The following is a 17104-nucleotide window of genomic DNA, read 5'->3' on the forward strand; positions in this document are numbered from 1 at the left end:
AAATGGATGTTCCTTACAAATTGGGCATTAATTTAAAGGGACATAAGCAGACTTTCCAATGGCACAAAATGTTTCTCCAAGAAGCATTGTTACAACAGAGAAATTATAAAATAAACAAATGTGATAAAACCTTTATTTGAAAAAAAACATTACCCCGGGTAGTCTATAATCAAGGTCCGCAAACAGTCAGAGTGTCACAGCAGATTTGCCATTTGCAAAAATACTGTTGCTTTGTCTTTGGGTATTGAGTACTTTATCGATAAGGGGAAACATATTTTTAGCGCACAACAAATGGTAAAAAAAAGTCGAGGGTCTGAACACGTTTGTTTATTTTTTGTTGTAAATGTGCACTCATTTTTCAGAACAAACATCCATCCATCCATTTTCTGAGCCGCTTCTCCTCACTAGGGTCGCAGGCGTGCTGGAGCCCATCCCAGCTGTCATCGGGCAGGAGGCGGGGTACACCCTGAACTGGTTGCCAGCCAATCGCAGGGCACATACAAACAAACAAAGAACCATTCGCACTCACATCCACACCTACGGGCAATTTAGAGTTGTCAATTAACCTACCATGCATGTTTTTGGGATGTGGGAGGAAACCGGAGTGCCCGGTGAAAACCCACGCAGGCACGGGGAGAACATGCAAACTCCACACGGGCGGGGCCGGGGATTGAACCCCAGTCCTAAGAACTGTGAGGCAGATGCTCTAACCAGTCAATCACAGTGCCGATCGGCTACTCTCATCTGTAAATGTGGTGCTCTTGATGGAGACTCAGTGCGGAAGGACTGTGTAATCGCAGCAATCTGTGCATGACTGGAGCATTGTCACTGCTCTTGGCCGGTGTGGCAAAAGACAATGTGAACGGTTACGCTTAATAATTTCAGAATGAGCAGGTGACAACCGATGGAGACTTAAATACAGGTACGTCCTCAGTAGTCACAGTCTGCCTGTGCTCTGATCAAATTCACCAAAATCGTATTAGACCAGCTGTGCCGGTAGTTAGACATGGACTGAGTAGGCATAAGTTTAGACTGACTTTCTTCCACCAAATTGTCCGTCTGCTATGCACATCTCCAGGGAAACACCCTCAAGCCTTGCACTTGCGCAAAAATCAGAAGCCGCTGGCATTTGCTCCCCACCGCAGATGTGCTGTCTATTAAAATAGATCCTTAAATATCAAAAGCCAATTAGCAGGCACATGCTACAAGAAAACAACTCCACCATTTTAAACAAACAACGAATCCATGTCATGGAAGTCATCACACCTGTTAAAAATTGCTAACACCTGTATCGTATGTGCATTACAGTTCTGTTAATGTCCATTGTCTTTTTGCTCAACATTCCAGTTTGAAATAATGTGTTGCAAACAAAGATCGATAATGTCAGACCAGTTTTTAGCTCTCAACACAACCATCATGTTTTCATCACCCCTTTGGACAGTCTTTTATCTCTCACTTGCTCTCAATTTTTATTATTTTTATTTTTTTTATTTTTTTAGAACTCTGGAGCAGCTCATGTGGAAATCCAGGCATTCCACCTAAAGGTATACTGAACGGAACCCAGTTCAGTGTAGGATCGAAGATCCGTTACAGGTGTATCGCTGGCTATGTCCTAGATGGCCATTCACTGCTCACCTGTGTCACTAATGCAGCTGGTGTGTCAGTGTGGGACTTCCCTGTGCCAATCTGCAGAGGTAAGACTGTCTAGCTGACGAAATGTGTGATGTAGCCATCGTAATATATTTTTACACACTTTCGCATCACGCCACTTCACACTTCTGCTAGATCTCTGCTTTAATGTGACGACAAGGCAAGCATATATAGTAATTGTCATTGACTACAGCATGTCTACAAACACCATAAAGTACGTTCTAAGTTCTAACTAGTGATGGTATATTATACCAGCTACATTTTGTTTTGCAGTCATTGTATACCACTTTATTTTCATCCTTTATTTGGTTTAGAGTTTTCCCAAACCTTGGACCTCCTCTGTCTATAGCAGTTTGTTATAGCAGTGGTCCCAAGTTCCCAACCATAGATATGAATACTAGATATGCCAGCACGCTGTAGCAGGCCTAACTGATGTGCCTATGTGGCGGCCATGTTGGGGAGGTCAGCGGACTTACGCTCGTCTGCAATTAATGTCTTTGCGGAAAACAGGGACGGTGGCGCAAACATGGTTCCGGCAAAAATCTTTTGACTTAACTGAGTTAGTTGTATTTTTTTCCCAGCCCCAGTTTGTATTAACTAAAACAAGAGTAAATAAATGGTGACTACTGAGGTAATATTTAGCGCCCCCTTCAGTGTTTTTTGTTTCATGCACACGTAGAAATGCTGACTTGACTCAGTGTTGCTCGGCTCAGTTTTTTTCATCCTTATCTGGATGCCAATGTTTCAAAGCGACGAAGTTATTCACGGTTCTGGCGGTGACAGAAGTGACCGTGAATTGGAGTACACAAATTTAATTTCTTGAGAAATCCTCCGAGTAAAATCCCCTCATTTAGTGTTTTTCAAAGAGTTCCTGTCAAGCATAATATATATTTTTTCAATCTTCAGTAATTTAACAAGACTCATTCAGCTGAAAGCAAACATGAAGCTAGCTTAGATGAAAGGAAACTAGTGACCCTGTGTGCTGGTTGGAGGCGAGGGGGTGATAGAGTGGGGAGGGGATATAATCAGTCTGTTGTCAATCGGATGTCATCCCAATCTGTTTGGTACAGGCGGTATAGATACACTTTGACCCCAATACAGAGGGGTGCAGTTGGTGTGTCAGTGTGGGACTTCCCTGTCTGTGTTTTTAAGAGTGGATTGAAGCACAACACACCTTCATCAACTGTGTGTTGCATTTCACATGCATAAAAAGTGCATCAGGTCACAGGAGCAAGACCTTTTCTCCTTCTAGGCAGACCTTTAAAAAAAACACACAAAAAAATGTCTCTCTTACTTTTATTCATATACTGTATTCCTAAATCCTTGAGTTGAATGCCACCTCGAACCTAGCTGCACAGCTGTGAGAAAAGGCCTTCTGAAGATTTGACACATTATTCATTTGGCCCTGGAACATGTACAGCTGAAATATTAACCATCACCCTTTTCATCTTGGCGGCGTTGGGACTGCTTGACTGAGCTTTGTGGGTACCAGCTGTTGGGAACATTTCAACAATTCTATTTTTGGTCAACTGCAATAACTATGACATGCTCTGCTGTTTACCTAGACACTCTGCACTTGTGAGTAGTTGATTATTGATAACCATGAGGATACAATATTTCCTCATCATTTCACAGGCTGGATTTACACTGTAGGTCCAAGTGCCCAATTCCAATCCAGTGCCTGCATGCGAACAAATCATGCCAGCGACTCATGCTGGTGAAATCTGATAGGACAAGGTGAAAGTCAAAACATCAACAACATCAATAAGAATCATCTTTATTCTGATTCTGAAAACTATATTTTGGAATTGTTTGCCCTAGTCTCACAAGCTGAGGTTATGGTGGCTTCAAAAGATTAGAAGAAGACCAAAATTAGTGCATGTGAACATTCTGAACTTTAATGTAAACACGATATTTTATCAATCAACATAAATAATAATTAACCTATTTAAATCCAATATGAACAACAAATATGAACATTAAATCAGAACATGTTCTTGTTACACATTTCAAAACATGAATGTCATACATTGCAATCAATCACAGCTTTTTGATTCCTAGACAGGAAATAATTGCGAAGCGCAAGTGCTCTTTATATTGCAGTATGAAAGTTTGAAAAAATATCTGCAAAGCAATGAGCACAAATTCTGAGCAGAATTTATGGATTAGGTTTGTTTTTAGAATTAAACTACTTTAGTTAGCAAGAAAGCTAACATACTCTAGGTAAGAATATTGTCGTCGTCTTAGCGTCAGGGCTCTGATTCACACTATTGTTTTCCCACAAGTGAAAAAAGTGAGCCATAGCAGCATCACAGATGTCACTTTTTACTTATGACACAGTGGGATAGGCCCCAGCTGGCTTTGGGCAAGAGGCAGTGTACACCCGGGACTGGCCGCCAGCCAATCACAGAGTAGTAGGCTTTTGCCCGATGCTTAATATCTAACCAAATATAAAAGTGAAACAGTCTTTTTAAACATGCTTAAAATCATCTGTGATAATTGGGTTGACCAGTGATCTATCAATTCCAAGTTTTCCTTCAGGTAAAATCTTAGCTTGTTCTTTTCACTCTGCTGCTTATTGAAATAGATTTAACACGAGACGTTGGATCTCTTAGTTTTATTAAATGAAAGTCTCTATAGTCTTCAATGAAGCAGATGCACTATATCATTTATTTTGTTGAATACCGTGACAGGTTATAACATATTTTATCTTCAGTACGTCTAAAAAAATAAAAAAAACAGAATATGATAATAATGAGTTGATATAAATTGAATGAGTAAAATAAGAACTGGAAAGAGCCAGCAGCACAGATTTGCACTTGCCAAGCCATTCATGGATGCATAGCACTGCTAAAGGTAAATGATAGAGTGAATGTGTAAGAGGGGACACCCTGGAAGAAACAAAAAGCTGCAGCTGGAGGGCTTATGTCCATAAAGGAAGGTGTTAGCTCCCTTCTTTCATGGGCCAGAAATGTGCTCTTTTTGAAGCCAGACCACCGCTTGAGCCCCCTTTCCCCTCATCTTAAGCCAGTCTGTCTCCTGTGTGTTAACAGATGGTCTTTTGATCTCATGTCCGCCGAGATCCTGCCCCCTTTACTCACTATTGTTTCATACAGCAACGCATACTGTACATCTCCCCAATTCACCATTTACCTTCACTGTCTTCTTTCCGGTGGTCAACTGGTTAGAGCGTCAGCCTCACAGTTCTGAGGACCCGGGTTCAATCCCCGGCCCCGCCTGTGTGGCGTTTGCATGTTCTCCCCGTGCCTGCGTGGGTTTTCTCCGGGCACTCCGGTTTCCTCCCACATGCCAAAAACATGCATGAATTGGAGACTCTAAATTGCCCGCAGGTGTGAATGTGAATGTGAATGTGAGTGCGAATGGTTGTTTGTTTGTATGTGCCCTGCGATTGGCTGGCAACCAGTTCAGGGTGTACCCCGCCTCCTGCCCGATGACAACTGGGATAGGCTCTAAGCACGCCCGCGACCCTAGTGAGGAGAAGCGGCTCAGTAAATGGATGGATGTCTTCTTTCTTGTTTCTAACCTCTGTCTTATGTTGTTTTTGGTTGTTGTTGTTTTTACCCCATTTTACCCCCTTCCAAATGCCTATCTTCAGACCAGCATTTGTGTGCAAGTGGGTGTGTATCCTGTGTGACATTTGAAGAACTGAGATAGAGGGAAAAAAACAAAAATGAACTAGACTATGGATGTGTATTTCCTATGCCTACTCTGTTCTTATAGAAGCATTCTGAAGCAGTGTTCCACATACATTTGACAGCCAGAGTCAAGTTATTTTGCCTCATGCCATTTGTTGCCATTTACAATCTTTATGGTAATCACAAGATAATGTGCGAATTGTGATCCCATTTAAATAGTTCAGCTATCATCGTGAAAGTGTTGGTGGAGACATTTCAACTTTTGCAGCATTTGACTTCTAATGACTATTAGAGGTTATCTCTTTTCAATCGTCATCAAATGTACTTCATGTAATTTTCTTTCCCACGTTGACAAGAAAAGGGAAGAAGACATACTTAAAGAGATGTGATGTTGAACAGGTATAGAAGAGTTGGAGAAAGAAAGCTTGTTATACAACAGGCTCAGTGAACTCCAAGGGGAACAGCTGTGTAATGGGAAATTAATTATTCTAATAATGAAATGCTACTAACCGTTAGACCATTCCATTCCCTTCATCTAAATTGTCTGTGGACATTCATTAAACCAGGCAGCGAGACAGCAAACTGGGGCTTTGTGGTACCATAACAATATAGTCTATTGATACACTGTTAATTTAGATGAATACTAATATTCAGCAGATTAAAACATTTTATCAGAGAAAGACCTTGCTTCTTTTACAATGCCTTCATTAGAAGTTTTTTTTTTCTCTTTTCCCAAGTTCATTTGCTCACACAATAATTTCATAGGAAATTGCATTCCAAATTATTACGCAAATGGTGTTTTTCTCTGATTCTCCTAAATTTTCAATGAAATTGACAGTCAGCATATTTTTCAAGTCATCAACGTTAGAGTATAATTTGAATGTTTTAAACAAACTTCAAAATGGTATGATGTTTGTTTTTATTTGTGGCTGCTTCCTTGTTCCTCAGTCTTGATTGGCTACATTCCATTTCACATCGCAATGCATGGCATCATGACTCTGGAGTAGTCGGTTTAAGATTGGCTGTCCCTAACCCGTTTTGGACAAATTTGCTCTTAAAACACCTGAGACCAAAGAATCATTTCATAGGATAATTTTATAAGACATATGATATTCTGGTGTTTATCGTCCTTGGTCAGGAAGGGGCAAAATCGGGACAAAAACAGCCTGATTATCTTTGTATGTTCCGGCGGGCCTTAGACTGGCCAAGTCAATCCCACTTCAGAGAATACAGTACATTTTCCTTGCTAAAGAGGAGACCGAACAGAGTAATGTCACAAAACAAACAACATCTGAAAGAGGCTGCCGTAAAAAACAGCAAAAGCATCACAAAGCAATAATACAATAGTTTGGTAATGTCCATGGCTCAATGAAGTTGTTGCAAGCAAGGAATTTGGAACTTAAGACCAAAGGGGCCATTTTACGAAAACAAAAACACTATTTGCTTGTAAACAAATAGTTGGGTCTTAGGACTGCCTGCCCAACAATCAAATGTAACAAATGTGCCCCTATCACATAAATATACTCAGCAGATACGACAACTTGCTTACTCACCATTCTCCGGGCTTGCTCTGTTTTCATACGCTCCCCGTATTGGTAGCAGAAGTTATCAAAAAGTTCTGGGTGCCCACAAACAGCAGGGATCATTTTATTCTCCATTATTTTGTTCAATAAATCTAGGACGTGTATATTCTGGATGCCAATTGGTTGCCGCAACGCAGGGTCATGGAAATTTGTTGCTCCTGTTGGAAAAATCAGCGATGAATTTTCATACGCAAATTCGTGCCAATTCACGCATTTACATTGACTTGTTATCACGTCTTCTTATCTATGTTATCACGTCCCATGACTAGATAAATTTGCATCCGTTGTGAACGTACCATTACACACAGTATAGTACAAAATGTTCTGCTTCCAGGAGTGAATATGTTTTTTTCAGGCACTCGCTTTTTTTTGGACACTGTGGGCTCTGCTGTTATTTTTGTCCCATAATATGAAGATTATATTTCAACAATCGGAAATATGCATTGTCGTTGGGTGTGTTACAAGGCTTTACTTGTGACAATGCATATGCTCATGTTGTGATTAGTCCCTTTCCATGTTGATTCTATAGTTTTTTTTCTGAATTCACCGACTCAAAAGTTTGAAAAATATTCCCCCCCCCAATAATTGTTTTAATTTAAAAAAACATGTTTTCAGCCTTGCCTACATTTAAGATGTCTTACAACTTGGTAAAAGAAGGGTTTAATGTAGGCATGGGGATTATTGGAAAGAAAGAAAAAACCTCTGGTGATATAAAATTAAACACAAGTTCCTTCCTACCATCAGGGTGGATAATTCTGTGTAGGAAGACAAGTTTTATATATTTTATCAAAGTCAAGGGGCGAGAGGATTAATCCCTCCTCAAGTAGCATTAGATTACTGATGGCAGGGATGTAAATGAGCTCAACTAAAGCAGTTCTAATCCTCACCATCTTCCCCCCACTCCACTGCCACTGATTTTTTAAAAGAGATCCTTTTTTGTCTTGAAATCCACAGCATGCTCTAATGATTTGCTCATGAATACATTTCACAGCATTCAATGCCAATTTTATTTCACTGAACATTGTCTGGAAACTATATTCAAAATACTGCCAAGCATCCCAGTGAATACTGTTGGATATTTAAATGTGTATATACAAAACCTTTAAGGCATTATCCCATCCAAACCATTTACAACTCTGTAGAAGACTTTTGAGCTGCTGAAGGCAGCTACTGGCTCATGATTAACTGAACCATGGCTGCTTCTCAAAGAAACTTCGAAGAGACCTGCCATGTTACGCTTGGTACAGCAATTACTCCCAAGCACCTAATACCATTGTAGAATTTGACTAAGCTACAATTCCAGATACATTTTATTCATGAGCGAGGCTTCTTGTCACAGTAGTTGTGGTAGTAGAAAGATCCTTTTTTGTCTTGTACAGTACTTCATTTGAGACTTTAATTTAACTTTGGTGAAAGTGTCTTGGTGTCCATTTGTTTAGTTATTAGCAATATTGTATGTCTGTCTGTGAGTAGTTTGCACTTGTTTTTTGTTTTGCATTTTGAGTAGTTCAGAGGATTGTTATGCAATGCAATCCAGATAAATTTCTAACTGGCTTTAGTTCTTTCCTTGGTCTTGCAGATATGTGTTTTCTTTTGAGCCTTTTGTATAATCACTACACTCTCTTGTAAACTTTATGCAAAACTTGGGGATGGTACAGTACAATATGCACACATCCAACATATCCAGAGTTCACTTACCTACAGTATTATTCCATTGGTTTAAATGTTATTCATATTTTATTTTGCTATTGGAATTTGTTTAACTCGCCAAGATAAATTATTTGGCTGCCTTTGCTGCTCAGATTACAACGTTTCTGTCTTTGTTTTTCAGTGTGTGCAAGAAATGTCCCCAATGTCTCTGCAGGGATTAGTATAGGTCAAGTTTAAGATAGAATGTTCATATTGATGACAATGCTCGAACATAAGACAGAATAAATATCAACACTCAACTATGTACCACTGGACTAATTGGCATTTCCTGATGGATGTACGTTAATAAAAAATCTTAAAACACCGTAGACCCCTAAAGATCTACTCTATATGAATACATCCTATTACCCGGTATACAGTAAAACTACAGTAATAAGGATATTACATTTTTTATTTGATGTTAAAATGTTGCCCTGCAACTGAGTGGCAGCCATTTCAGGTTGTAGTCTGCCTTTCACCCAAAGTCAGCTGGGATAGGCTCCAGCACCCTACAACCCTGAACAGGATAAGCGAAGTAGAGCATGGATGGATGGATGTTAAAATGTATTTAATTAAAAAAAATAGCATCTTGTGTTAATTATTTTTTTCAGTAGCTGTTCACAAAATTTAGAACGCCTTTTGACACTTTGAATTTCAAGAAAAGATTCTGTTTTCAATCATTGTTTGTTTTTGAGATATTGCATTAAAATTAAAATTACACAAATATTATCGTATGTGCCGGTACGGTGGAGGACTGGTTAGCACATGTGCCTCACAGTTCTGGGAACCGCCTGTGTGGAGTTTGCATATTCTCCCCGTGCCTGAGTGGGTTTTCTCCGGGCACTCCGGTTTCCTCCCACATCCCAAAAACATGCGTGGTAGGTTTGATTGGAAACTCTAAATTGCCCGTAGGCGTGAATGTGAATGCGAATGGTTGTTTGTTTCTATGTGCCCTGCGATTGGCTGGCGACCGGTTTAGGGTCTCCCGCCCAAAGATAGCTGGGATAGGCTCCAGCATGACCCTAGTGAGGAAAAGCGGTATAGAAAATGCATGGATGGATTATTGTATGTATGTCAGGGTTTAATAGTATGAGAAACCTGAGTCTATACAGCTTCCTGCAATTGACAGTAATGGCAATTACCATTTTGTTATGTGTTGGCAATTGTTAATACACCAATATGTAAATGGTCTTCAACCAAATATTTGTAGTGCAAAAATACAATAAAAATTTAAATGAATGTTCAAATTAATTTTTTTACAATTATGTCAATGTCAAATTTACTCGTTTTCCTGTACTCCTTAACAGAAAATGTTGCTGTTGTGGTTGAATGCTATGCTTGATTGATTTCTAATTTCTCAAAGAAGGCCAGTGAGCCAACTCAAATGTGTGTAGTGAAAGGTTAATTCAGTTAGAAATTACTAAACACAAAAATTTTGAGGTCGTATTTCAAGCTCTTCCAGATGCTGGATGATGTCTTTGACAGGTGGCATATTAAATGTGCTGACCACTGTATTCCACGTCAACAATTTCCCTTTAATTAAATTTTTACATTTTAATTAAAAATTTCACCCCAAAGTTTTGATTGATTTTTGAAAACTCAGCTATAATGTCTTGGCTAAGTTCTGTGCCACTCAGCCGAATCTGTGTGTTGTGCTGTTGTTGTTACAAGACCAGCTACAATGAACAAATTAAAGCTTGCCTTTGGTGGCGGTTTGATTGGAGTCATGAAGTGAATGTCAAAGCAACTTGTCTCATTCACCATCTCTAACCTCGTTATAAAGACTTTGATCAATTGCTATGATTCTGCAGGGATGTATCGAACTACAAGTCCTTGCTCCAGCCATTATTTTTTGTCTACATCTCTCACTGAATTTCATCATATTTCTTATCCCTTGTGCAACTGTGGAATGAGGTATACAGGAATGATTCAAGGCTGGTGACTTTGACATCCACTACTGATCCTTCAAAGACTTTAGCTGGCACAGCATGACATATAAGAGTTGAATTATATGAAAACTGTGAAAAGCCTGTCATCATTAGAATCCTTAAGAATAATAAAACTAATAAGGGACAGAGAGGAGGGTTGTGAAAAATAGAGTGGGATCTGAGAGACCTTGGAAGGAGAGGAATGGGGAGAGGATGTGGAAAAGCCATGGAAAAATATGCAGAGTGAAAGACAGCCGCTACAATATTAGAGTCCATTAACATTCAACGGTTGTGCCATGCTCCTAACATTGGGGGGAAAAAAGACAATTTCACAGCATTAGAAGCGCTGATAATCACCGTTTGCTTGTTTCCTACAACATGGGGGATTGCTCAGATGAAATACAACATATAAGTGGAGAATTTGTCCTCTCACATAGGTAAGATGCTGATGTAAAATTATTTGACCACAGTTAACTGACCAGTAATGTCCAATTTTATCAAATCTTTTGATCAGTAACTCAATGTTTTACTGTAGAAATATTTTAAGTGAACCTAAATTAAGTGTGTGAGGGCAGTAAATTAAAAAAGGTTGTGGTTTCTGACAATTTCCACACTGGTTTTGCCTAGCTTTGTATTTATCTGAAAGGCTAATCACATGTATTTCGATGCTGAACTTAACCTTTTCATAAACTATTCTCTTCTTACTCCTCACTTGTATTTTTTTCTATTTGGTACCTGATAGCGGAGGACACATGTGGCGGAACCCTAAGGGGTTCCAGTGGCTTCATATCCAGCTTTGATTTCCCCAGCGGGGGCTCCCCTGGCGTTGGAGGACTGGGCAGCAGTGGAGAGTGTAAATGGACCATCCTAGCTGACCCGGGGGATACTATCTCATTGGTGTTTACGGAATTCCAAATGGAAGAGAAGTCTGATTATCTTGAAGTAGAAGGATCAGAATCACCTACAATCTGGTGAGTGGAGTTTGAATTTTATTTTACGAGGGGCATATCACTTGGAATCTTTCTTATTTATAATGCAAGTTTTTTTCCAATATGATCTGTGATTTTTTTTCACTGAGCCACTTCATTAATAATTTGTTATTTGGCACATTTACAGGAATTTAACAGGTTGTTTGCTTAAACAATTTTGAAATACAAAAGGCAATATATTTGTAATTGAATTTGGTCTTGAATGTTCCCCAGTTTTTCCCACCAAGGAAAACATGCACATTATTAACTTGATTGATCTTACAACCCCAATTCCAATGAAGTTGGGACGTAGTTTTAAACATAAATAAAAACAGAATACAATTATTTGCAAATCATGTTCAACCAATCATGTTTAATTGAATACACCACAAAGACAAGATATTTAATGTTCAAACTGATACACTTTATTGTTTTTAGCAAACAATCATTAACTTAGACTTTTATGGCTGCAACATGTTCCAAAAAACCTGGGGCAGCTGGCAAAAAAGACTGAGAAAGTTGAGGAATGCTCATCAAACACCTGTTTGGAACATCCTACAGGTGAACAGACTAATTGGGAACAGGTGGGTGCCATGATTGGGTATAAAAGGAGATTCCCTGAATTGTTCAGTCATTCACAAGCAAAGATAGGGCGAGGTTCACCTCTTTGCAAACAAGTGTGTGAGCAAATACTCGAACTGTTTAAGAACAATGTTCCTCAATGTACAATTGCAAGGAATTTAGGGATTTTATAATCTACGGTCCATAATATCATCAAAAGGTTCAGAGAATCTGGAGAAATCACTGCATGTAAGCGGCAAGGCCGAAAACCAACATTGAGTGCACGTGACCTTCAAACCGTCAGGCGGCACTGCATAAAAAATCGACATCAATGTGTAAAGGATATCACCACATGGGCTCAGGAACACTTCAGAAAACCAATGTCAGTAAATACAGTTCGGCGCTACATCAGTAAGTGTAACTTAAAACTCTACTATGCAAAGCAAAAGCCATCTATCAATAACACCCAGAAAAGCCGCCGACTTCTCTGGGCCCGAGCTCATCTAAGATGGACTGATGCAAAGTGGAAAAGGGCTCTGTGGTCCGACGAGTCCACATTTCAAATTGTTTTTGGAAATTGTGGACGTTGTCTCCTCCGGGGCCAAAGAGGAAAAGAACCATCTGGACTGTTATGGACGCAAAGTTCAAAAGCCAGCATCTGTGATGGTATGGGGCAGTGTTAGTGTCAATGGCATGGGTAACTTACACATCTGTGAAGGCATCATTAATGCTGAAAGGTACATACAGGTTTTGGAGAAACATATTCTGCCATCCAAGCAACGTCTTTTTCATAGACGCTTATTTCAGCAAGACATTGCCAAACCACATTCTGCATGTGTTTCGGCACATGTGTTTTCGGCACTAGACTGGCCTGCCTGCAGTCCAGACCTGTCTCCCATTGAAAATGGGCGCATTATGAAGCATAAAAGACCCCGGACTGTTGAACAGCTGAAGCTGTACATCAAGCAAGAATGGGAAAGAATTCCACCTACAAAGCTTCAACAATTAGTGTCGTCAGTTCCCAAACGTTTATTGAATGTTGTTAAAAGAAAAGGTGATGTAACACAGCGGTAAACATGACCCTGTCCAAGCTTTTTTGGAACGTGTTGCAGCCATAAAAGTCTAAGTTAATGATTATTTGCTAAAATCAATAAAGTTCATCAGTTTGAACATTAAATATCTTGTCTTTGTAGTGTATTCAATTAAATATAGGTTGAACATGATTTGCAAATCATTGTATTCTGTTTTTATTTATGTTTAACACATCCCATCTTCATTGGAATTGGGGTTGTACATTTATTATGCCATTTATTATGCATGTGAGTGAGTTGGTGGACACTGTTTCTCTTGAAGGCTTTGAAGCTAGCCTGTTTTTATTGCCTGGTGCTGATTGCCCAAACATAGCTCTATTTTAAAATCCAAGTCAGTGAAAACCATTGAGCTGGACATTAAAATGCGACCGATTTTTAGGAATACGTTTAATTTGGTCGGCACAAATAAGACAAGCAAGTAATCACACTGAGCAATTGCCCCCTGCCCATAAAATGAATTGTCCTTACTTCCAATTTTTATGTCTCTCTGACTGGCCGTCGGCCAAACAGACCTTCCAGTATCTTAGTAATGATAATAAACAGCCTGAAAACCTCAAAGTTGGCCAGCTTACCTACTAAAGCATTACGCACTTTTTCAGGCAAACAAACTTAATGTGCAACAAAACTGATTTCAAGAGAGACTTATACTGTACTAAGTACTGTCTGTACTAAAAAGAGAACTTAATTTCTTCCCATTTTATGACTATTATTTGAGTGTTACATAATGTCACAAAAAACATTGTTCATAAATAACTTCACCCAGTTCTACCAGTATAGCGTGCATTTGGCCATGAAACTATCCCCTCAACTTGAAAAATACATCTTCCCTGAAGTCCAATATGTCTTGTTTGATTTGGGCAACGTGTCTTTCCGTCTGGCACCCACGCACGTTGTGTTGCAAGACAGCAGCGAAACGAATCAGATCTGCCGCCCCGCAGCCCCTTGCCAGTGGGAAGAGAAGCAGCTGGAGGTCCTGCACCACAGTGTTAGTGCTGGTAGCCGCACAGGCTCCTTACCCGTGAGGCGGATGAGGGAAAATGTCATCCAGGGGGACCGAAGCGCGTCACGCGGCTTTTGGCGCTCATGGAGCACCATTCGGCGGCCAAACATGCGTGTTGCCTGCTGAATTTCAAAGGAGGAAAAAATTGTCCTGGCGATGCGGTTTATGGTTATCATGCCGGCTCCGAGCCCGTGAAAGCCATATCTCCATCGCTGGAAAGGATAGTAGGAAGGCCGGATTTTCAGGGCTCTCAGCGGCATTCCCACAATGTCTGCAAGCTGAAAGAATGTCTCAATTCTTGACCATATTCAAGCCTGATTTCACATACTTTCCAATTTTTTCATTCATTAATTCATTGTCAGTCTTGTTTACAAGACTCTTTGTGATGTGTCAAATTTACAAGTCATTTTTTTCTCGTTTGGTTGCAATTTGTGTGCAGTGTTGGCATGCCTGGGGTGTCTGTGTATATATATATATATATATATATATATATATATATATATATGTCTAAAAAAATCCTGTCATCAATCTAACATTTAGCAAATAGAAACAACGTTGTAACCCTAATTGACCTAAAACAGGACAATTTTACTCTGATTCTTCAGGGTATAGCCATGACTATCTGCTGTTCCTGCTGTGCGCGCCTTGACCTCTTAGGCGCAGTGTGGTGCAATGCATGCATGGATGTGAATATTGACAGAAAGATAAAAAAAGAGTAAATGAAGAAAGTCTAAATAAAACTTTATAGAACTTGTTTTTCACAGACTGGGAAGAATATATGCCTCTGAGTATTGTTACATTATCTGTCTGTATGTGTTACTGTGGCGTTTGTGTGTGATTATTCATTATTTGAAGGTAAATCCCTCCTGTGAGCTAATGCTAATGTTAGCTAGTACGTCAATGGGGTTTTCTATAAACTGTTGGCATAAGCTGGCGATGTCTAAAACGATGTCTTGTATTTAAATATACAATGTGTGTAATTCTTTTTGTTGTGCATTTACTTTTACAGTAAACTGGGGTGTCAATAAATAGCTTAAAGCATGCGCAGGGAGGGCAGAAGCACATGCATCAAACTTGCTACAAAGCAAAGCAAATTTATTTATAGCGCACATTTCATACACAAGGTAACTCAATGTGCTTTACATGATTAAAAGCATTGAAAAACAAAGAAAAAAACAGCTTATAAACATTTTAAACAGAGAAAAATAAAAGCAACACAAGCAACACAGGGTGCATTCAGGGTACGTTTACAACGCAGGAACTTGCAAACACAACCCGCAATGCGACACCTTAATTGGTTTCCTTCAATTATAAAGTTTTTATGATCGTGAGCCAAAATTACAATGATAATTAAATTTCGATTAATCGCCAGCTTTAACTAACAACCACCTTCAATTATCGACAAAATATCTGTAGATTTTCGCTATTCATGGTCAGGTTAGTCCCTGAGAGGACCGAGGAGAGGCGAAAGGAATACATTGAGATGCGACACAGGGCAAAGGTAGAGGTGGCAAAGGCAAAACAAGAGGCATATGATGACATGTATGGCAGGTTGGACACTAAAGAAGGAGAAAAGGATCTATACAGGCTGGCCAGACAGAGGGATAGAGATGGGAAGGATGTGCAGCAGGTTAGGGTGATTAAGGATAGAAATGGAAATATGTTGACTGGTGCCAGCAGTGTGCTAGCTAGATGGAAAGAATACTTCGAGGAGTTGATGAATGAGGAAAATGATAGAGAAGGGAGAGTAGAAGAGGCAAGTGTGGTGGACCAGGAAGTGGCAATGATTAGTAAGGGGGAAGTTAGAAAGGGATTAAAGAGAATGAAAAATGGAAAGGCAGTTGGTCCTGATGACATTCCTGTGGAGGTATGGAAGCATCTAGGAGAGGTGGCTGTGGAGTTTTTGACCAGCTTGTTCAATAGAATTCTAGTGCGTGAGAAGATGCCCGAGGAATGGAGGAAAAGTGTACTGGTGCCCATTTTTAAGAACAAAGGTGATGTGCAGAGCTGTGGCAACTATAGAGGAATAAAGTTGATGAGCCACACAATGAAGTTATGGGAAAGAGTAGTGGAGGCTAGACTCAGGACAGAAGTGAGTATTTGCGAGCAACAGTATGGTTTCATGCCTAGAAAGAGTACCACAGATGCATTATTTGCCTTGAGGATGTTGATGGAAAAGTACAGAGAAGGTCAGAAGGAGCTACATTGTGTCTTTGTAGATCTAGAGAAAGCCTATGACAGAGTACCCAGAGAGGAACTGTGGTACTGCATGCGGAAGTCTGGAGTGGCAGAGAAGTATGTTAGAATAATACAGGACATGTACGAGGGCAGCAGAACAGCGGTGAGGTGTGCTGTCGGCGTGACAGAAGAATTTAAGGTGGACGTGGGACTGCATCAGGGATCAGCCCTGAGCCCCCTTCCTTTTTGCAGTGGTGATGGATAGGCTGACAGATGAGGTTAGACTGGAATCTGCAGTGAAAGCAGGGAGCAGCTGGAGGAACAGTTAGAAAGATGGAGGCATGCACTGGAAAGAAGAGGAATGAAGATTAGCCGAAGTAAAACAGAATATATGTGCATGAATGAGAGGGGTGGTGGGGGAAGAATGAGGCTACAGGGAGAAGAGATGGCAAGGGTAGAGGACTTTAAATACTTGGGGTCAACCGTCCAGCGCAATGGTGAGTGTGGTCAGGAAGTGAAGAAACGGGTCCAAGCAGGTTGGAACGGGTGGAGGAAGGTGTCAGGTGTGTTATGTGACAGAAGAGTCTCTGCTAGGATGAAGGGCAAAGTTTATAAAACAATGGTGAGGCCAGCCATGATGTATGGATTAGAGACAGTGGCACTGAAGAGAAAACAGGAAGCAGAGCTGGAGGTGGCGGAAATGAAGATGTTGAGGTTCGCTCTCGGAGTGACCAGGTTGGATAAAATTAGAAATGAGCTCATCAGAGGGACAGCCAAGGTTCGATGTTTTGGAGACAAAG

The 17104-nt window shown here is 40.1% G+C and overlaps 1 protein-coding gene across 4 annotated transcripts in view; it reads left to right on the forward strand.

Annotated features, from left to right (window-relative positions):
- LOC133479563 (CUB and sushi domain-containing protein 3-like) overlaps nt 1-17104 on the forward strand; it is a 283130-nt gene that overhangs the window by 64527 nt on the left and 201499 nt on the right. For all 4 annotated transcript variants that reach the window (XM_061776717.1, XM_061776718.1, XM_061776719.1 and 1 more), the window contains exons 4-5: nt 1500-1694; nt 11249-11477. In XM_061776717.1, the coding sequence (XP_061632701.1) occupies nt 1500-1694; nt 11249-11477 (424 nt within the window). The remainder of the gene's footprint in view (nt 1-1499; nt 1695-11248; nt 11478-17104) is intronic.

Source organism: Phyllopteryx taeniolatus, chromosome 6 (assembly GCF_024500385.1).
Source record: "Phyllopteryx taeniolatus isolate TA_2022b chromosome 6, UOR_Ptae_1.2, whole genome shotgun sequence".
Taxonomy (NCBI): Eukaryota; Metazoa; Chordata; class Actinopteri; order Syngnathiformes; family Syngnathidae; genus Phyllopteryx; species Phyllopteryx taeniolatus.